This window comes from Rhinopithecus bieti, unplaced genomic scaffold (assembly GCF_001698545.2).
Source record: "Rhinopithecus bieti isolate Rb0 unplaced genomic scaffold, ASM169854v2 scaffold_56246, whole genome shotgun sequence".
Lineage (NCBI taxonomy): Eukaryota > Metazoa > Chordata > Mammalia > Primates > Cercopithecidae > Rhinopithecus > Rhinopithecus bieti.
In genome coordinates this window covers 610301-631573 of record NW_016821943.1, presented here as the reverse complement: position 1 = coordinate 631573, position 21273 = coordinate 610301, and the positions used below count along the sequence as shown (strand labels likewise).

Here is a 21273-nt window from a genome sequence, read left to right as displayed (position 1 = left end):
ACCATATTCCACTAGGGGTGAATAGACTACTCTTATTAAAATCGCTTGCAATGATATTTTTTTCCTGTGTGGTTATACCATCAACATGATAGCGAGGTTTACTTATTTCAGTATGTTTTCAATTTTTAGTGTTGCCTTTTCTTTTAATGTTTTAAAACTTTTTTTGGTTCTAAAGTCAAAACTACAAAACAAGGTTCATTCAGAGAAGCCTAGCCGATCTCCAGTCCCACTATGCGGTTCTTTCCCTCCTCCTTTAGTGAACCATCTTATTAGTTTCATTTCTTTATTAAAATGAGGACAAAATTTGTATTTCCCTTCTCCATTTTCCTACACAAAAGATAACATACTGAAAACATTATTCTGCACATTACTTTTTTTTTTTTTTGAGAGTCTTACCCTGTCGCCCAGGCTGGAGTGCAGTGGTGCGATCTCAGCTCACTGCAGCCTCCGCCTCCTGGGTTCAAGCAATTCTCCTGCCTCAGCCTCCTGAGTAGCTGGGATTACAGCTGCCCGCCACCTCGCCTGGCTAATTTTTGTATTTTTAGTAGAGACAGGGTTTCCCTATATTGGCCAGGCTGGTCTCGAACTCCTGACCTCAAGTGATCCACCTGCCTCAGCCACCCAAAGTGCTGGGATTACAGGTGTGAGCCACTGCGCCTGGCCTGCACGTAACTTTTTTAAACCAGCTTTTTTGAGATATAATTCATGTAACACAAAACTCACCCAAAGTGTACAATTTATTGTTTTTAAGCATATTCATAGATACAGTTATCCATCAGCACAATTTTAAAACATTTTCATGACCTCAGAAAGAAACCTTGTACCCTTTGGCTGTTACTGCCTTCCCCATCCCCTCCACCCTCCCATCCTGAGCAACCACTAATGTACTTTCTGTCACTAGAGATCTCCCTCTTCTGGACTTTCGTATGAATGGAATCATAGCACATAGAGTTTTTTGTGTCTGGCTTCCTCCACTTAGCATAATGTTTTCAAGATTCATGCATGTTGTGGCATGCAGCAGTACTTCCTTCCTTGTTTTATGGTTGAATCATGTTCCACTGAGTGGATATACCACGTTTTGCTTATCCTTTCTTTCCTTTTTTTTTTTTGAGATGGAGTCTAGTTCTGTCTCCCAGGCTGGAGTGCAGTGGCATGATCTTGGCTCAGTGCAACCTCCGCCTCCCAGTTCAAGCGATTCTCCTGCCTCAGCCTCCTGAGTAGATGGGATTACAGGTGTACGCCACCATGCCCAGCTAATTTTTGTATTTTTAGTAGAGACGAGGTTTCACTGTGTTGGCCAGACTGGTCTCGAAGTCCTGACCTGGTGATCTGCCCACCTCGGCCTCCCAAAGCGCTGGGAATACAGGCGTGAGCCACCGCGCCTGGCCATTTATCCTTTCGTTAGTTGATTGACACTTTGGTGGTTTCCACTTTCTGGCTTTTGTGCTATGCTGCTATGAACATTTGTGTACAAGACCTCGTGTGGACATCGGTTTTCATTTCTCTTGGGTATATACCTAGGAGTGGAATTACTGGGACATATGGTAACTATTGGTTTAATCCTTTAAGGAATTGCCAGACTGTTTTTTTCTTCCCCAAAAGCAGCTGCACACGTCACAGTCCCACCAGCAGTGTAGACAGTTCTGATCTCTCCACGTCCTCACCAATGCTTATTATTATCTGACTTTTTTTTTTTTTGAGACGGAGTCTCGCTCTGCCGCCCAGGCTGGAGTGCAGTGGCCGGATCTCAGCTCACTGCAAGTTCCGCCTCCCGGGTTTACGCCATTCTCCTGCCTCAGACTCCCGAGTAGCTGGGACTATAGGCGCCTGCCACGTCACCCGGCTAGTTTTTTGTATTTTTTAGTAGAGACGGGGTTTCACCGTGTTAGCCAGGATGGTCTCGATCTCCTGACCTCGTGATCCGCCCGTCTCGGCCTCCCAAAGTGCTGGGATTACAGGCTTGAGCCACCGCGCCCGGCCTTATCTGACTTTTTAATTCCCGCCATCCTAGTGGTTTTGATTTGCATTTCCCTGCAGACTAATGATGTCAATGATCTTTTCAGTGGGCTTACTGGCCATTTGCATATCTTCCTTGCAGAAATGTCTGTTTAGGTCCTTTGCCCATGTTTGAATTGGGTTGTTTGTCTTTTTATTGTTCAGTTGTCAGAGCTCTTTTAGATACAGGTTTCTTATCAGGTATGATTTGCCTGTGTTTAAATTGGGTGGTCTTTTTATTATTCAGTTGTCAGAGCTCTTTATTTTGGATGCGGGTCTCTCATCAGGTGTGATTTGCACATTTCCTTCCCTCGCAGGCTGTCATGTCACTTCCTTTGAGGCACAGAAGTTTTAAGTTTTGATGAAGAGCAGTTTATATCCAGATTTTTGTTGTTGCTTATACCGTTATTGTTAAGCCTAAGGACCCCTATGATCCAAGGTCATGAAGATTTACTCCTGTGTTTCCTTCTAAGAGTTTTGGTTTTAGCTCCTAACATTTAGGTTGTTGGTCAATTTGTGTTAATTTGTGTTATGAGGTATATGGTATGAGGGGTCCAGCCTCATTCTTTTGCATGTGGATATCCAGCTGTCCCAGCACTATTTGCTGAGAAGACTATTCTTTCCACATTGAATGGTCTCGGTCCCCTTGTCGAAGTCAGTTGGCCACCGATGTGTGGTTTATTTCTGGACTCTCAATTCTTTTTTTCTTTTCTTTTTTTTTTTTTTTTGAGATGGAGTCTCGCTCTGTCACCCAGGCTGGAGTGCAGCGGCGCGATCTCGGCTCACTGCAACCTTCACCTCCTGGGTTCACGCCATTCTCCTGCCTCAGCCTCCTGTGTAGCTGGGACTACAGGCGCTGCCACCATGCCTAATTTTTTGTATTTTTAGTAGAGACGAGGTTTCACCATGGTCTCAATCTCTTGACCTCGTGATCCGCCCGTCTTGGCCTCCCAAAGTGCTGGGATTACAGGTGTGAGGCACCGCGCCCGGCCCTGGACTCTCAGTTCTTTTCCACGGATCTAAATGCCTATCCTCGATCCATTACCACACCGGGTCCATCGCCATTGCTTTATAGCAACTTCTGACATTAGGAGGTGTGAATCCTCCTACTTTTTTCTTCTTTTTCAGAATTGTTTTGTTATTCTGGGTCCCTTGCAATTCTACATGAATTTTAGACAGGGAACACAACAGTCCAGGGACATCTTAACAGCAACCCTACAGAATATGGCTATGTGCAGGGGTGTTTAGAATCCACAGGTAGTATCATCAGTGCTTACCTGCCATGTGTGGGACAGCTGTGGCTACAGAGACTGTGACAGACACTTGCGCCATTCTTGGGCTGCTGGGCCCCATGCCTGCAGCTCATGCAGCCACAGGATGGGAGGTCACCAGAGAGCTGCCACCGCAGCCTTGTCCCGTGCAGACATCACCACTAAATCCTGGGATTATGGTCACACACTCACACATAAATAAAAACAGAGAGAAGGCTGCTTTGAATGGGTTGGGGAACAGGGATGTGGCTGCACCCTGAGGATAAATTACAGAGCAAAGCAGCTTACGCTCTGCCCTTGCCTGGTATCATATGGGGAAGGCAACTGCCTGTCTTTCTGGGTGGCGGCCACCCAAACCACTGGTGCAGCTATCTAGGGGGATAAAGCCAAGCTAGTCCAAGAGCCCTGCAGGGGCGAGAAGTTGGGGAAAACAGGAATAATCTGACTAGTTTCAGCACACACTCCTTTGCTTCTGCCCCTCCAAACCTCTAGGATGACCAGCTACAATCTCGAGAACCTGCCTCCTCTCCATGAGATTCTCCCTCGGGCTTGAGGTGCAGCCCTGACTTGGATAGTTGCTTGGTGAGGAAACACCAATCAGGAGTGTTAACTGTGCTTAGGGGATACATGGGACTCCCTGGGGAATCCTCCTTTTCTTGAGAAAAATAAAGTCTAACAGTTTCCAGGTAGAATGAGATTATCCTACCTGGAAATAACAGTTATCAACGGTGATAGTGATACTGGACACAGATGACAATGGACTAATATTTGAAGAAATGAACAAGAAGGGAATTCAAACCCAGAATTTTAGATCCATCCAAACTGTCCTTCAGATGTGAGGGCTAACAAGAATTTTTACAGGCACACAGGGCCTCAGAGGTTTGGTCATTTAAAGTCCCAACAAGTGCTTTGTGGAACTTGACAAGCTGATCCTAAACTTTCATAGGCAAGCAAAGGACTGAGAACAGGTGAGACACTCTTAACGGTCAAGTTGGGAGGACTCTGGGCCCCAAAGCATAGCAAGTAGCACCAAAGCTGCCATCATTAAAGTAGTTGCTATTGGCTCAAAGAAGGTAAAACAACAGAACAGAGGAGTGAACCCAGAAATGGACCCGTGCATACGTGAACACCAGACTGACAGCACAGCTGGCACTGCAGAGTTGTGGGGAGATGACGAGTCTGCATAAGAAAAAGAACTGGCTGCTACTTTATACAAATATCAGCTGAGTTGTAGGTCTGGGTTTTAATTTACTTTTATATGTTTGAGAAAGGGTCTTGTTCTGCCACCCAGGCTGGAGTGCAGTGGCGTGATCACAGTTCACTGAAACCTCTGCCTCCCAGGTTCAAGCGATTCTTATGCCTCAACCTCCTGAGTAGCTGGGATTACAGGCATGTGCCACCATGCCCGGCTAATTTTTGTATTTTTAGTAGAAACAGGTTTTGTCATGTTGGCCAGGCTAGTCTCAAACTCCTTCCTGGCCTCAAGTGATTCGTCTGCCTAGGCCTCTCAAAGTGCTGGGATTACAGGTGTGAGCAGGTCTGAGTTTTAAAAGGCAAACAATTAACCTTTAAAAGGATATGATTATATATATAGAAAACCCCAAAGAATGGAAGACAAGAATAGGAGAGTTTGGCAAGATGGTTGGCTATAAGGTCAATATGCAAAGGTCAAATAAATATCTATACTCCAGTAATAAATAATCAGGAAAAGTAACTATTTGGCCGGGCGCGGTGGCTCAAGCCTGTAATCCCAGAACTTTGGGAGGCCGAGACGGGCGGATCACGAGGTCAGGAGATCGAGACCATCCTGGCTAACACGGTGAAACCCCGTCTCTACTAAAAAATACAAAAAGCTAGCCGGGCGAGGTGGCGGGCGCCTGTAGTCCCAGCTACTCGGGAGTCTGAGGCAGGAGAATGGTGGGAACCCGGGAAGCGGAGGTTGCAGTGAGCTAAGATCTGGTCACTGCACTCCAGCCTGGGCGACAGAGCCAGACTCCGTCTCAAAAAAAAAAAAAAAAAAAATCAGGAAAAGTAATTTCTTAAAGTGTATACTAGTATCAAACTATATAATAGTATCAAACTATAAAATACCTAGGAATAAATCTGAATTCCATATAAAACTTTACTGAAAGATATTAAGTCATAGCGTCATATATGGAGAGAAATCCCACGTCTATGGATACAGACTTACTATCCTAAAGATGTCAGTTTTTCGGCCGGGCGCGGTGGCTCAAGCCTGTAATCCCAGCACTTTGGGAGGCCGAGACGGGCGGATCACGAGGTCAGGAGATCGAGACCATCCTGGCTAACACGGTGAAACCCCGTCTCTACTAAAAAATACAAAAAACTAGCCGGGCGAGGTGGCGGGCACCTGTAGTCCCAGCTACTCGGGAGGCTGAGGCAGGAGAATGGCGTAAACCCGGGAGGCGGAGCTTGCAGTGAGCTGAGATCCGGCCACTGCACTCCAGCCTGGGTGACAGAGCGAGACTCCGTCTCAAAAAAAAAAAAAAAAAAAAAAGATGTCAGTTTTCACAAAAATGGTCAGTGGATTCAATGCACACTCAGTCATTATCTCAAAGGCTTTTTCCATTGAGTGTGACTGGAAGATGTGAAGGTGTATATGTGGAAGAAAAAAGGCCAAGGGTAGCAATGATACTTCTGAAGATGAAGAGTAAAGAACAGGAACTTTCCCAATCAGTTCCAGGACTTACAAAGTTAGAGTGAGTACAGGGCAGTAATGGCATAGATGTATCAAATTGACACAGCCAGAATTCTACTTTTATATGTGTAATTTTGATACTGACAGTGGGGGAAAAAGGGACTTTTTAGCATGAAGAGATGAAAAATACAGTTTACCCATATGCATGAAAAATGAAATTGCAGCCCAGTTTCTCTCACACAGACAGTCTACTTCAGATAGATTAATGACTTACATGTCAAAAGCAAAACTTTAAATCTTTGAGAAAAAAATATACATGAATAACCTTCTAACTTTGGTGTGGGGAAGGATACTTTTTAAAGAAGGCCCCCAAGTTGTTAACCACTAATGCTCGATAAATTTGATTATGAACTTTTCTCTATTAAGAAATACCACCAAGAATAGGGAAGGACAAGCCAGAGGCTGGAAGAAGATAACTGCAGAACACAGAACTGACAAAGAATCAGTATCAAAACATATAAGAATTTTGACAAATGAATAAGAAGAGTACAAATAACCCAACAAAAAGTCAACAGGCGTGACCAGGCATTTCACGGAACGAAGAGTATCAAATAACCCAACAAAAAGTCAAGAGGCGTGACCAGGCATTTCACGGAAGCGAAGAGTAACCAAATAACCCAAACAAAAAGTCAAAAGGCGTGAACCAGGCATTTCACGGAAGCGAAAGAGTACAAATAACCCAACAAAAGTCAAAGCGTGACAAGTCATTTCACGGAACGAAGAGTACAAATAACCCAACAAAAAGTCAAAGGCGTGACCAGGCAATTTCACGGAAGCGAAGAGTACAAATAACAACAAAAAGTCAAAAGGCGTGACCAGGCTTTCACGGAAGCGAGAGTAACAAATAACCCAACAAAAGTCAAAAGGCCTGACCTAGGCATTTCACGGAAGGGAAGAGTACAAATAACCCAACAAAAAAGTCAACAGGCGTGACCAGCATTTCACGGAAGCGAAGAGTAACCAAATAACCCAACAAAAAGTCCAAAAGGCGTGACAGGCATTCACGGAAGCGAAGAAGTACAAATAACCTCAACAAAAAAGTCAAAAGGCGTGGGACCAAGGCATTTCACGGGAACGAAGAGTACAAATAACCCAACAAAAAGTCAAAAGGCGTGACCCAGGCAATTTCACTGTGAAGCGAAGAGTACAAATAACCCAACAAAAAGTCAAAAGGCGTGACCAGGCATTTTCACGGAAGCCCGAAGAGTAGCAAATAGGACAACAAAAAGTCAAAAGGCGTGACAGGCATTTCACGGAAGGAAGAGTAAACAAATAACCCAACAAAAAGTCAAGAGGCGTGACCAGGCTTTCACGGAAGCGAAGAGTACAAATAACCCAACAAAAATCAAGAGGCGTGACCAGGCATTTCACGAAGCGAAGAGTAAAATAACCCAACAAAAGTCAACAGGCGTACCAGGCATTTCACGGAAGCGAAGAGTAAAATAACCCAACAAAAAGTCAAAAAGGCGTGACCAGGCCATTTCCACGGAAGCGAAGAGTACAATAACCCAACAAAAAGTCAAAAGGCGTGACCAGGGCATTTCACGGAAGCGAAGAGTACAAATAACCCAACAAAAAGTCAAAAGGCGTGACCAGGGCATTTTCAACTGGAAGGGAAGAGTACAAATAACCCAACAAAAAGTCAAAGGCGTGACCAGGCATTTCACGGAAGCGAAGAGTAACAAATAACCCAACAAAAGTCAAGGAGGCGTGACCAGGAGGGCAATTTCACGGAAGCGAAGAGTACAAATAACCCCAACAAAAAGTCAACAGGCGTGACAGGCATTTCACGGAAAGCGAAGAGTACAAATAACCCAACAAAAAGTCAACAGGCGTGGACAGGCATTTCACGGAGCGAAGAGTACAAATAACCCAACAAAAGGTCAAAAGCGTGACCAGGCATTTCCACGGAAGCGAAAAGAGTACAAATAACCCAAAAAAAGTCAAAAGGCGTGACCAGGCATTTCACGGAAGCGAAGAGTACAAATATACCCAAAAAGTCAAAAGGCGTGACCCAGGCATTTCACGGAAGCCGAAGAGTACAAAATAACCCAACAAAAAGTCAAAAGTGCGTGACCAGGCATTTCACGGAGAGCGAAGAGTACAAATAACCCAACAAAAGTTCAAAAGGCGTGACCGGATTTCACGGAAGCGAAGAGTACAAATAACCCAACCAAAAAGTCAAAAGGTGTGATCAGGCATTTCACACAAGCAAACACCTTTGGTGGATGCCCATGAAGACAGGCTCAGTCACATCAGTGCTCAGGAGGTGCAAACCCAGATCCCAGGGGTTGCGTCACACCCGTTCTGCCTGCAGGATCTGCAAACCTGGCAAAACCTAGTTCTAGAGAGACTGGATTTACTGCTTATCTTCATCACTGCTGGAGGGAGAGCAGACTGCTATCGCCTCTTAGAAAATGACTTCGTGTTCTCGTGTAATTCGGGCGTTCACACATCCCCATCCTAGATCCGGCATTTCTACTCTCTCACACACGTACTGGAAAACCTGTACAGGAACATCCACTGCAGCACCGCTCATACCAAACACAACCTACATGTTCTCTGCACAGAGAGGGGAGAAAAGCGGGTCAATTCACTCAGTGGACTCTGTGCTCAACAGTGGGTGTGAACAAGCCACAGCTGCCCAGACTGCATGGGCCAACCTCCGTCCGAGAATGCGGAGTGAAAACACAGGTCTAACGATCACACACGGCAAGATAATTATCTCGCAAAGAAAACTCACTTATTGTTCTGCCACACGTATATGTCCGACAAAATCACTCTCCCCACCTTCCACTCTGAAGAAAACAAAGGAATTCTAAGCACAAAGTTCAGGATCATGGTTAACTGAGGGGAGAGAACAGGGAGTATGACGGCAAAAAAGATAGACGGTGTTGTTCACATTCAAGTGTATAGGTCGGGTTCTTGATTTAAAGCCAATATTCAAAGACTAATTAAATAAAAGGTAGCTAGTGTGAGAGTGCAACATGAACCAAAGATCATGACTAGCTTTGCGCATCGAGGGGCCATTAAAGATTCGACTTTTCATGTTATCACTTGAAATCATTTTGCACCCACCAGGGCATGAGCATCTCATGCCGGCAAACACCACATGAGTGCAGTGACCTTGGGGCCAGCCTGGGGGTCACCTTGAATCTCTCCTGCCAAAGAGACCCAGGAGAGTAACACGTGCCCCTCTAAGTTCTGCGTTCTAGGAAATGAACACCTGCTATTTAAAGGGTGTGACACAATGCGAACCATCTGATGAAAGGTTTGTTTTAGTTCCCTTAAAGGTCCACACCTTAATTAAGAGAATCCTTCACTCACTGCGTCGGATGCACAAGCCAGTCCTCCTGGTGCTCACAGGGACTAGCAGCGAGTCCGGACCTCATATGGTGAGGGGGGAATGTGAACTTAGGGTTCAGCGAAACTGCCACTTGCAAACGCACCCTCTGGCACTGCAGGTGCCCTTGATATGTACAGATGTCCTTGAGAAGCTGAGGGCAAGGCCTTGCTGCTGAGACCACGCTCAGTGGCTCACACCTTTACCAAGTACTAGGCCTTCTTTGGGGTTGGGTTGACGGGTGATCCCAATCTGAGTCTGTGGTGTGACTCAGGGGAGAACAGGTCACCGGGTGCTAGGAGAGCTGTCCATAGAGGACACAGCCCCCAAGGATTAAAACCCAGAGAAAGGCAGAGTCTGACTCAGGGTGAGGAACACACATGCATTAGTGCTGCCCAAAGGGGAGCTGCTGCGTGAGCTTCCGGGAACTCTTACTGCAGGTGCTGAGCAGATGCTCGGCGCCCTGCAGAGACGTGCTGGCCTCAATTCTCACGAGGCAGAGCCCCGGACTAGGAGACTGTTCAGGTCCTGCATAACCTGAGTGTCCACAGGGCCCAGCTGGTCCTCGAGCTGGGGCTCGTCCAGTGGCTGCTCCCTTCCCCTCCTGACTCCGCCTGCTCCTCTTCGGAGAAGTGAGGGGTGTGGGGCCCAGAGGCAGGGGCTGGGGTGGGCTCTGTTGCATGTGGAGGCAAAGGAGGGGAAGGGAGGGGAGGGGAGGCAGCGGCGAAGCCAGTCTCTCCAGCTCAGACCCTGGGTGGTTTGGGTGGGTCCTGCCTGTGGCCTGTTCCCGTTGATGGGGTCCCACTGCTTGGGTGGTAGCTTCCCCCCATCTTCCCACACTGGGGTGCCTGGTGCTCAGCTTCCCCTCAGGTCCCTCACCGTGGATGGTCCCTCCTGCCTGCAGCCTCTAAGGCCCCTGAGAGCAGTCAGTCCCAAAGACCCCACCAGCGCTGCCAACTTACTCCTGAGGTCCTTGTTGCCGTGTTCAGGGAGCTGGAGGGCCAGGCTGACCTGCTTGGGGGCTTCCTCGGTGTGCTCGAGCTGCGCTGAGGCTGTGGGTTCTAGAAGAAGCCAGGCGGTGACCACATGGCACAGCTGCTTTGCACACGGATGATCCTGGGGCCACCCTTTTGAGTGCTTCTATACCTTAGGGAGCACGGATGTCCCTGGTGGGGACCAGGCTCCCTGCGTCGCCCGGCGCCTGTCGGCCCCAGCACTGCCTCCCCTGAAGGGCTGGCCCTTGCGCTCCTGCTGACCCTCTGGAGGGGCTGGGCTTTCCACGTGCAGGGCCCCTCAGAGCTGCTACAGGGGCAGCCACCAGTGAGCTGCCAAGCGGCCCCATCCTCAGGGCTGATGCGGTTGCTTTCTTCTTAGGGTCAAATTCTGCATTCCTCTCCTTCCACCCCCTGCTTCTTGGAGGGCTACGGCACCCCCTGCTCTCTCTGATCTGCCCTCAACCTCTGCTGACCTTCCTCATGCCCTTGCCCCCAACTGCATCACTTCTATGCAGGGTTCTCAACGGCACCGTGGGCATTTGATATCTGTTTCCATACCTGTAAGTACAACGGCCCCGCTCTGTACTCCAGATCTCACCTGCCCACCACTGGGCATCCCGGCCCCGCTCTGTACTCCACATCTCACCTGCCCACCACCGGGCATCCCGGGCCCCCTCTGTACTCCCACCACTGGGCATCCCGGGCAGCTGCCTGCCCTCTCCCCAGACACCCTGCCGGGGGCTCTCTCCCCAGCTCACCATGCGGCAGCGACCCCCAGGGCTCTGGTCCCTCCTTGCCACTCTCCCTGCTGCGTTCCCCTGCCTCCCCTGCCTGGGGAGTTTTGCTCAGAACATATTCATTAAACTGGTGACTCGGCTTTGCTGGGGGATTCCAGGAGGATGAGCCTTCCAGGTGAGAGGCAAGGGCCAGAGAGGTGCCCTCTAGGGCAGGGTGGTGCCTGCCTCACTCCTGCCAGCATGTCTCAGGGCTTCTGTGTCAGAATCGCAGGCAGATTCCCGGAGCAGCCCTCACCCAGTAAAGCGGGTGGGAAGGGGCCAAGGCACCTGGGCCCCGCATCGGCCTTGCTGCCGCCAGGAAGATCTTGCCAGGACAGTGGCGGAGGATTTGCTGGACCACGCTCTGAGTGGCAGGTTAGACCCTCATGGCCTCCTGCCCGTGGCTTACTAAAACAAAGCTCAGAGCCCTACTTTGGCAAACAAAGCTGCTGTAACGTCTCAGACCTGCTTCTAAAATGTTTATCTTCTCTTGTGTGCCCTGCCAGCAGCCTGTGCCTCCAGCCCACACACTGACGTGAGGCCCTTACGAGCCACCCTCCCGCCATGGAGATGCATGCGTCCCTGGCTGGAGACTGCGCTGGGCAGTGGGGGCGGGCTCATCATGTAGGGGACAGGGGCTGGTGACAGTGGCAGTGAGGACGAGGGTTGGCCACTGAGGTGGGTGGGGAGGCCCCAGCACTCACGCGATCTCACGGTGGCTGCTTTGCTGGGTGAGCTGCCGAACCTGGCGCTCACTCTTCCTCTGCCGTCCACAAGCTCCGAGAACCTGCGGAGAGGGTGGAAGGGTCACCGCGGGCCGAGCGCCGCCTTGGGCGATGGGGCCGACAGGTGGGGCATGTACCTGGGGGGCTGGGTGGGGGTCTCGGGGACGCTGTGGTCATTCAGCAGGCGCAGCTCCGGCAGGCGCGCCGGGGGCGGTCTGTTCCTGAGCACCCGAGGGTGGTGTCCTCCCTGGTGCCAGCGTCTGTCAGCGCCATCCCTGGGGGCTGCAGAGCAGGCAGGAGGAAGGGGCTGGTCTGGGGCTGCCCTCTGCCCCTGTCCCTGCCCCTGTGGCATGGGAGGTGCCCCTCACACTCAGCTGTGCTTGGAGAAGGGAAGGGGTGTGTGTGAGTGAGCTGTGGTCATCCAAGGTGCTTGCGGCTTCCCCAGATGCCCTGGGCTCCCTTCCAGCCCACTCACCATATCCCTTCTGAGGAGGAGCCACGCACAGCCGCGACAAAGGCATGCACTGGCCTGGGAGTTGTGAGGCAGGGGCTGAATGTAGGCCCCTGCCCCTGTCACTCAAAAGGGGCTGGGCCCTCCAGCTAGGACGCAGGTCCCAGGCTGCCCTGGAGACACACTTGTTCTCCCCAGTTGGCCTCCGGATGGGACACTTCAGCTGGGAGTCCCCACCCCAGCATGTGCCCTGAGAGTGAGGGCGCAACCTGTCACCCTAACAGTGTTCTTCAGCCTCCTAGGCTGGGTCCTCCTTCCCTGTGAGCCCCCTCCCCTCTCACACTGAGGCTGGCTCATGGAGGTCCCAGCCTGCCCCTTCCACCTGGCTGGTGGGCTTGGCCCCAAGCTGGTGGGGATGGCAGGACTGGGTCTGAGAACTTGCCAAGCTCATGCACTTCGTGTCCCCAGCACAGCCTCACGGGTTGGGGAGGAGGCTGGGGTCGGAGCCCCCTTTCCCCTGGGGAGCCGCCCCCTGCTCTGCTCTGTCTAGCTGTGGCTACTCCTCCCTGCTTGTTTCCATCTCTTTCTTCTCTCTCTGTTCCGCTCCTGCATTTTCCCACAGCTCCTTCTGTGAGCTTGGAAGACCTAAGTGGGGCATTCAGGACCCTGGTGGAGCCTGGAAGGGTCACCTCTGCACTTGGGAGCAGACCCGAGCCCTTCAGAGCCTCTGTCCCCACTCCGAGCGGCTGTGCCTCTGCGCCCCAGCATTCCTGCTCCTTGCAGGCCCCTGCCCGTGGCCTCCTGGCCCTTTGTTTGTGTCCAGCGGCCCCTCATGGGTCAGGCCTGGGCTGCAAGGCCACTTCCGGGGGCTTCCTCCTCGCTGCCGCCCTCGGCACCCGTTTTCAGGTGACGCTCAGCCTGTCTGGGATCTACGGGGGGGGTCCGGCACACGTTGAGGCTCCATGTGCTTATTATTCCAGTTGTTGGTGCCACCCGCCCGTGAGTCCTTCCTTTCCTCGTGGGTTTCATACACAGACTCCTCCCCTGCTAACACGGTCCTGTTTCTAGGCTGTCCGCCTGGCATCCCAGGCCCCTGCAGGGCCAGGTCAGTCCTGAACAGCACAGAGGGCTGGCAAACACTGCCCCACCCACCCGCAGGGCCTGCAGCACTCACAGGTGATGATGTAGAGGTGGGCGGGCTCGCTGTGCAGTGGCCCGAGCTCTGTACCCTGCACGGCTGTCACAGAGAGCTGGTACCGCCGTCCCGGCAGCAGGTCGCGCACTGTGTAGGATGCCAGCTTCCCATTGGGGACATAGCGGCTCTTGGTGCTCTGGCTGGTGGTCACATTGATGACATAAGCCTCCAGCAAGCTGCCTGGAGTCGGGGCATCCCAGACCACGTGGGCAGAGGTGGCTGTGACTCGGGCGGCGGTCAGATTTGCTGGAGGCAGGGGCCCTGGACGAGGCAGGAGCAGGGAGAGGTGAGGGGGTGCCCACAGGGTCTTCTGGCGAGAACACAGTTTGAGAACCTGACAGGGGCTGCCGCAGCCTTGCTGGAAGCCAGGTTCTTTATTATGGAGAATGGTACAGCACTGAGGTGGGGTGTGGGCTAGCATGCACGGCAGCATCTCCCAACCAAGAGGCCTGCAGGCCCCCGATGCCACCCTCCCCTCGGGTTAGGATTCACCCTGCGAAGCCCCCAGGCCGTGTCCCATCAGCTGGCGCCCTCCCTGCAGCACTGTCGGTTTCCCTGAGCCTGGCTGCGTGGAGTCCTGGGCAGACTCCCCTACCCACCAGCCTTTCCTGTGCCTTCCCAGGTGGGCAGCATCCGAGGGCACAGGTGGGCAGGGGCCTGCTCAAGCCTCTGTTCATCACGGAGGGAGCTGCAGCCTCCCCTCTGCCCGGTTCACCGTCCCTCCCCTGTGCGCTGACTGTCTGTGCTCTCGCCCCTCCCATGCACTGGGGAGGGGTTGTGGGCCTAGTGACACCAGGAGCTTAGCTAGAGGGGGCTGGTTGCAAGGTGCAAGGGCCCTGGACAGTGTGGGTATCCCTGGCCCAGTGAGTTCCTCTGACCCTCTGGTCAGTGTCCAGTAGGAACTTCATGCTGAGGAGCTACCAAGAGCCTTTAGAGATGGAGACTGCCCTGGACAGCTGTCCCAGCACAAGGGCCCAGCCCAGCCCAATGGCTCCTGCCCAGTGGCCCCTGCTCAATGGCCCCAGTGGAAGAGACGTCTGGGAGGCCAGGGCTGGGTTTCTGGTGTTGTGGACACTTTGGAGAGGACTAGGGGAGGCTGGAAGGAAGCCAGAGCTTCCAGAAGACGGCCTTTCATGTGCCAGGGGCTGCGCCGTTCTACTCACGGGTCCACACGTGTGTTGGCGCGGTGGCCAGGCTCTCCGTGGGGTGCTCCTCTCCCCTGAGCCCACTGAGGGTGGTCAGCTGGATGGTGTACCTCCTCCCAGGCAGCAGAGCCCTGTGGGCAGGAGGTGACGAAGAGAGAACAGGGACGTCTGGGACCTGTGTGTGACTCAGCTACCAGACCACAGCTCCCCTGGTCAGGAGGTGACCGGGGGGAGGTCGTCCTGCTGCTGGTGGCCCAGGCGACCTCCACGAGGGGCACACTCGCGGCCCTCAGAGCCGTGTGCTCCTAGGGTGGGAAGCCAGCCCATACATAGTCTGGGAAGCGGAGGAGGATCGGGTGCGCCTAGGGCCGCTACAGTATTGTCAGAGGGCCGGTGTTCAGATGGGAGAGGCCAGAGAAGGGGTGGTCGCTGTGCAGGGACGGGGGACAGGCAGGCCCGATGCCCCTCAGCACAGGTGAGTTGATGTAAATTCTCAGGAACCCACAGGGCAACGTGAGGCCAATACTGTCCCAGCCCCAGGAAGCTGCTGGCTGGAGTTTTCCTTCCCACCCGCTCTCCGGTCTTTCCCGGCACCCCTGCCTGTGCTGAGCACGAATCGGAAGCTTTCTCTCTGGTTGGTGACCAAATCACAGGGGTCCACTGTGGGACTCCTGGGACAGCTCGGGGCTGTTACCATCTCCCCTCGCTGGCCGCTGCTCTCTGAGGGGCCAAGTCACTCTCATGATCTGTGTGGAAGGTGTGCTCCCAGGTTTTCAGAGCTTTTCCTGCTCTTTTTGGACACTTTAAAACACTACGAAGGTGTATCCTCTCTTGGCAGCTCTGATAAGGTGAGGCAGGAGTGAGGCCTCCAGGGTCAGAGGCTGGCTCACCTGAGACCTTTGCCTCCGCCCGGGTGAGGAGCGGCAGGTGCACAGTCCACACACGGAGAATGTGCCCGAGACCTGGGCCCCGTGTCCCCAAGCCCCCACCCCTGCCCTCACCCGAGCCCCATGCTCTGGGTGTCCCCTCTCACCCAAAGGTGAACCTGTCCACACTCCTTTCCACATCAGTGGCCTGGTCTCCGAGGGCCTCAGGGTGGCGGATGGACACGCGGACCCCACTGACGGTGGCATGGTGGATCCTGTGCAGGGCCCACTGCACTGAGATGGTGCTGGCCGTCACATTGGTGACCTCGAAGCCTTCCACAGGGCGGGGTCCTAGGGGGAATGGGCTACTTAGCAGGTACTGGCCCCTCCTTGCTCCTGGGGGAGGGCGGGGGCTCAAGATGAGACCAGGCTTGGGAGGGTGCTGGGGCCACAGAGAGGTCCTGGAGAGGGTGTCCCGTCAGCTACTCAGGGGACTCGGGCTGAGTGGGACACCCAGGCTCTGGCCTCCAGGGCTGATGGCTGCAGAGCCCGTTGTGGGCCATCCCGCTTTACCAGAGGCAGGGGTCTTAACCTCCATTTAGATGTGGCAGTGACATGGCAGGGGATGGGCCGGAGTCCCTCTAGACATGAGTGACCCAGACCTCCCCTCTTTTCTGCGCCAGTCGACTATTTTGGTCTAACAGCACACATCCGGGCCTGGTCTGGGTAACACCGTCCGAGGAGGACGGACGCACAGAGCTCCCGGTGACTACAGGGCAGGGGCCACTTGTGAGCTTAGCTTCCCGCCCGGCCAGTCTCCTCCAAAGCTCCAGTGCCACTGCTGATGCGCCAGGCAGAGCCCAGAGGGCAGCGCTTGCTCCTGGGCACTCAGCACCCCAGTCTGTGAACAGTTGTCCCTATCCACCCACATGGGACTGGCTGGACCCCACTCTGCAGCAGGCAGGCGGCTCCGTCTTTGCTCCAGATACTTCGAGGCGCAGCCTCCAGGTGCTTCCTCCTAAAACAGCCCAGGTGAGCCACCCCTACTCAGTTCCCTGGAAGCCCTGTGACCACCGCTCAGTGCCGCCCGCATGACATCCAGGCTCCCATCTCTGAGTGTGCTCTTGTGTCCTTGCTTGTGGGAATTTCAGCCCCTTGGTGGTCAACTCCTGCAGGGCAGCCCTGTGCGGTCCCTGGGTGGGCTCGAGCTGCCGAATGCCTCCGCCTGTCCCGGCAATGCCCTCGGCAATTGGCCTCAAGCTGGGGCCCAGTGTGGCCAGGAGGCCTCCTCCTGTGAGAGCCGCCGATCATCCTCTCTGCCTTCCCCCAGGCTGACCGCAGGTTTCACCAAACACACCATGGCCGCCCCCAGGCTCAGGGCTCAGCCTCATTGAATCCCCGGCTACCACCTCACCCATCACGCCACTTTGCAGCAGTCCGTGCTCTGAGCCCTTTCCTCTTCCTCGGCCTCTAGCACATCCCCATTCTTGTTCCTGTGTCTGAAAGCCAAAGTGTGCTGGGTGAGAGCCCATGCCTCAGGCCGGACCCCACCTTTGGTTCCTGCCCAGCCTGTACCAAGATCCCCTGTGCTCTAGCTGATGCGCCTGGGCTCAGTGGAGGGCCAGCCTCTGCTTTCTACTGGCCCTGCCCCTGTCTGTCCACGGCCGTGTTCTGGGGCTCCCTTCTCCTCCCCGGAATCCCTCCCAGCAGCACACAAGCCAGCTAAGCCCTGACGCCCTCCCTAGAGCGCTCAGCATCTCCTGCTCCCCGACGTGGCAACCCCCCAGGCTGTGCACAACCCCGGCCCCCCTGCCCTCTCGGCGGCTCAGGCTCTCAGGGGGCTCCTCCCTAGGACTCCTCTTCAGGGGGTCACATCGGGTCACAGCTTTCGGTGCCAGCTCCAGGTGGAGCCTCTGGGTCTGTCCTTCCATCTAGGGCCTGCCCCATGGCTCTTCCCGATTAGCCACGGATGCCTCTTCTTAGCACATCCCAGTGCCCACACATCCCTGTGAGCAAGTGCCCCTCAAACTCTCCCCAGGCCTTCAGAGCACCCCAGAGTCCCAGCGCATCCAAGCCCGCCCCCGTGGCCCCTGTCTCCCGCACTGGCTCCTTCCAAGGACCTTTTTGGGAAGCCCCCATTCCTCCCCAGTCCCACTTCCTAGCGCCACGCCTGGGGGTTGTGCTGCTCCCACTCTTGGCTCTATTCTATGCGCCCCGATCCCACGCTTGTGTCTTGTGGACCCGAGGCCACTCCCGAACAGCTCTGTCTCCCCAGTGCTCTGTCTACAGCAAGGCGGTGCCTCCAACCCCCAGCTCAGCTGTCCTGCTGCTGGGAGAACTAGGGAGGTGGACGGCACGACAGCCGCCCTGCAGGTGCCTGGGGCCAGTGCTGCCCTTGAGGGGCAGGGGCTGGGCAGGGACGGCCAGGCTTGGGGATACTCACGCGTGCGGGCCAGTAGCACGGCAGGCCTGCTGATGTCATTCTTGTTGTTAGTGTTGCGCTTGACTGAGAAGACAGAGATGTTGTAGGCCCTGCCGGCCGCCAGGGCCCGGAGCTGGTGCGAGGAGCGGGTCCTGTCCACAAAGTCCGTGCGGCGGTAGGAGCCATCAGAGGAGACGTAGGTGACCGCGTAGCCATCAAGCATCTGCCTGGCGGCTGGGCCATCGGGCGGGTTCCAGGAGATGGAGACCCCACTCTCCTCCACTCTCTCCATCTTGAGGGCCGTCGGTGGGAAGAGCTCTTCAGGGTTTGGATCAAAACAAGGAGAGAGGACTGGTCAGCTGTCAACCATGCACGCCTGGCTCCCATCGGCGGCTCAGCCGGGTCCGGCTCTTGGGCCTAATACAGCCATCGCTGGCAGAGTCCTTCTTTGTCTCCGGCCACGTACCTCCAGGAGGGTCACACTTTTGCATGTGTGACAGTGTTTCAAGCCCACCAGGGGATTTTATCCCCTCCCTGTTCCTCAGGGAAGGGGCCTGGGCAAGCAGCAGCCAGATGCTCTGCCCTTGGGGACCGTTGGGCCCTCTGGGGTGAGGGGACCCCTTCATGGCTCCCTCACTAGAGGTGCCCTCGCCACCCACCTTTGGCACAGTCCTTGCCCGTGTAGCCCACTTTGCAGGTGCAGCTGTGGGAGCCGTTGCTGGCCAGGCAGTAGCCACGGCCCCCACAGGGGCTGGAGAAGCAGGGGTCACTCGCTGAGGGAAGAAAAAGCAGCAGTGTGTGTTGGAGTATGGCCAGGGGCCCCCACTTGTTCCTGGGGCACTGGGTCCCTCCTGTGTGGGTGTGGAGGGGAGGGGGGCACAGGACAGCTACTGCCTCCCTTCGGTTCTGTCACCTCCACTGCCCTACGGGGCCCAACCCAGCAGCCCCTCCACCCTCCACAGCTGAGTGCCGTCAGCCCGACTGGCTGAGGGGAGGAGACATTGGACCAGGACAGGCCAGGTCACCATCCCAGTGACAGTCCTGCTTGAGGAGGGGAGGTCAGTGGTCAGGGAGGCCTCATCAGGAGGTATCTCACTGGGGGCTGATTAGGGAGAATGTTCCAGAGAGAAACACAGCGACGGGCCGGACCTGGGTGTGCAATGAGCTTGGCCTGTCCGAGGGCAGCAGGGCCTGTGTGTGACGTGAGGCCCCACCCCGGGTGTGTCCTTGGCTGAAGAGCCGTGTCGGGGGGTGGGGTGAGCACAGGAGATGGGGATGTTTAGAAGGCACCATCATGGGACCAAGGGAGACAGGCGGAGGGCCACTGGCCTGCGGCCTGAGAAGGGGCCTTCCCAGGCGGCGGGCAGAGCGCGGGGAGCAGGCGGGCCTGCCGCCCTACCTGTCTCGCAGTGGTAGCCGAAGAAGCCCTCTGGGCAGACGCACAGGTAGGCCCCGCCGCCACTCTCACACCGGCCTCCGTGCTGGCAGGGGCTGGAGTCGCAGGCGTCCACCTCTGGAGAACACCCAGAGAGTGGGCCCAAGCCGCAAGGGGGGAGTCTGGGGGAGGGAGGAGAGGACAGCGGGAAGAAGGGAAAGGAGGAGTCTAGGGGCAGAGGCCAGGAGAGAGGGGCAGTGGACAGGTCCCTCCCCTCAGCCCTCCCCAGCACCCTCACCTCCACCCCTCCCTCCCAAGGTGGCCGCAGCCCTGGGGGTCCCTCTCCCCAGGTGGTCTGCCCAGCAGGGAATGTGGGGATGCTCCACCTCCTCTCTGATCTTCTAGAGGCCCAGGCTCTGCATGTGGGGCCCACTGGAGGGAGCCCCTACCTGTCTCACAGTGGACTCCGACGAAGCCTGCAGGGCACTGGCAGACATAGGCCCCAGGGAGGTTCCTGCAGGAGCCTCCATTTCTGCAGAGGTGAGCTCGGCACTCATCCCTCTCTGCACAGAGAAGGGGTGTCAAGGGTGTTGCTGGCTTAGGTCCGAGGCGCCTACATGCCCCAGGAGTCTGTGCATTCCCAGAGGCTTTAGTCACCCCTTCCCCAACTGGGAGTAACTATTCGGGACATGTGCGTTTTCTTCCATCAGCCCCACACCCACCCCTCCTCGGGAGGCATGCCACCTCCACTGCCTGCTGGCAAAGCCCCACCTCCAGGCCATGCCTTCCTCCAGGCCACTCTGCAATGGGAGGCTACCCAAGACCACGACTGGGCATGGCTCCCTGGGCCCTGCCTTCCCTGGAGCCCGCGTGTCTTTCTCAGGCTTAAGAGCCCTAGCAAGGTACAAGGGTGTGCAGGGCTCATGGGGCAGGCCTCCCCTCCCTCCGCTGGCTGGCAGCAACCAGGCATCAGAGGCTGTGACCTGCCCTCGGTGACACCCACCTTCTCTGCGCCCTGAGCCCAGGCCAGCACTTCTCAGCTGGGCTCTCAGTCTCCCCTGGGGAGGTGCAGGAAGGGATGCTGGTAATTCTTTGTCTTGGATGTCAGAGCTGGCAGGGGCCCGAGAGAGTATGCAGTGGCCACCCCAGCCATCCAGAGACCTCTCCGGGGGTCCCACTGCCTCAGGCACATGGCCAGTGTGCTGCAGCTGCCACCCCAGCAGGGCCAGGGCCCCTCTTACCCAGCTCACAGTGGACGCCCTGGTAGCCTGTGCTGCAGAGGCACAGGTACCCAGCGACGTGGTCCTGGCAAGAGCCCCCATGCAGGCACGGCTGAGACCGGCACTCATCAATTTCTGAGAGGAGAGAGTCCAAGAGTAAAGCAATGTGGCCACAATTAAGCCAAATTAAGATGCACATAAACTAGTTCTGAGGGGCCAGAGAGAATTCGATGATACATCATCAGTGCTCGGAAAGGCCAGAGACCAGGGCTGGATATCCTTGGAGTCGGGGCAGGGCAGTGGGCCTGGGGCTCAGTGACTGGCTGTGCCTATGAAGTGACGGCAGGCTCACAACCAGCCCAGGGCTCACGGAAGACACTGTGGGACTTAATTCCAGTGGTTCAGGCCGACAGGACAAAGGCGTCGGGGGTTTGGCAGAAAATGTCTCATGTCCCATCTTGCCATTTCAATGTATAATAGTCACCTATGAAACCAGTACCTCTGGGACCAGTCTTAGTTCTAAAAGATTCACCACAGGTTTCTTTTAAAGTGGGAGTTGTGCTTCTGAACTTAAATGTTTATTTTTTTAAAGTTTAATTTCATGCTTAAAAAGTAAATAAACAGTAATGACTTAGTGACATCTGGGACTAGCATCCACCCTGGCAGCCAGAATGGTGAATGGGATCTTCTGACCATGCACCCTCCTCTTCTCTTGTGATAAGTATTTCTGGGTTTATCATTTCCTTGTCTTTTTTTTTTTTTTTTTTTTTTTTTT

General features: G+C 54.8%; 1 protein-coding gene across 5 annotated transcripts in view; it reads right to left on the bottom strand.

The window, feature by feature from the left end:
- The window catches only part of SNED1 (sushi, nidogen and EGF like domains 1), a 59120-nt gene that overhangs the window by 13564 nt on the left and 24283 nt on the right, over positions 1-21273 (bottom strand). For all 5 annotated transcript variants that reach the window (XM_017860668.1, XM_017860669.1, XM_017860671.1 and 2 more), the window contains 11 exons: positions 20520-20633; positions 19728-19841; positions 19303-19416; positions 18563-18676; positions 17925-18221; positions 15649-15832; positions 14634-14746; positions 13450-13731; positions 11962-12106; positions 11804-11886; positions 10291-10389 (listed from right to left, as the gene is read on the bottom strand). In XM_017860668.1, coding sequence (XP_017716157.1) covers positions 10291-10389; positions 11804-11886; positions 11962-12106; positions 13450-13731; positions 14634-14746; positions 15649-15832; positions 17925-18221; positions 18563-18676; positions 19303-19416; positions 19728-19841; positions 20520-20633 — 1659 coding nt within the window. The remainder of the gene's footprint in view (positions 1-10290; positions 10390-11803; positions 11887-11961; positions 12107-13449; positions 13732-14633; positions 14747-15648; positions 15833-17924; positions 18222-18562; positions 18677-19302; positions 19417-19727; positions 19842-20519; positions 20634-21273) is intronic.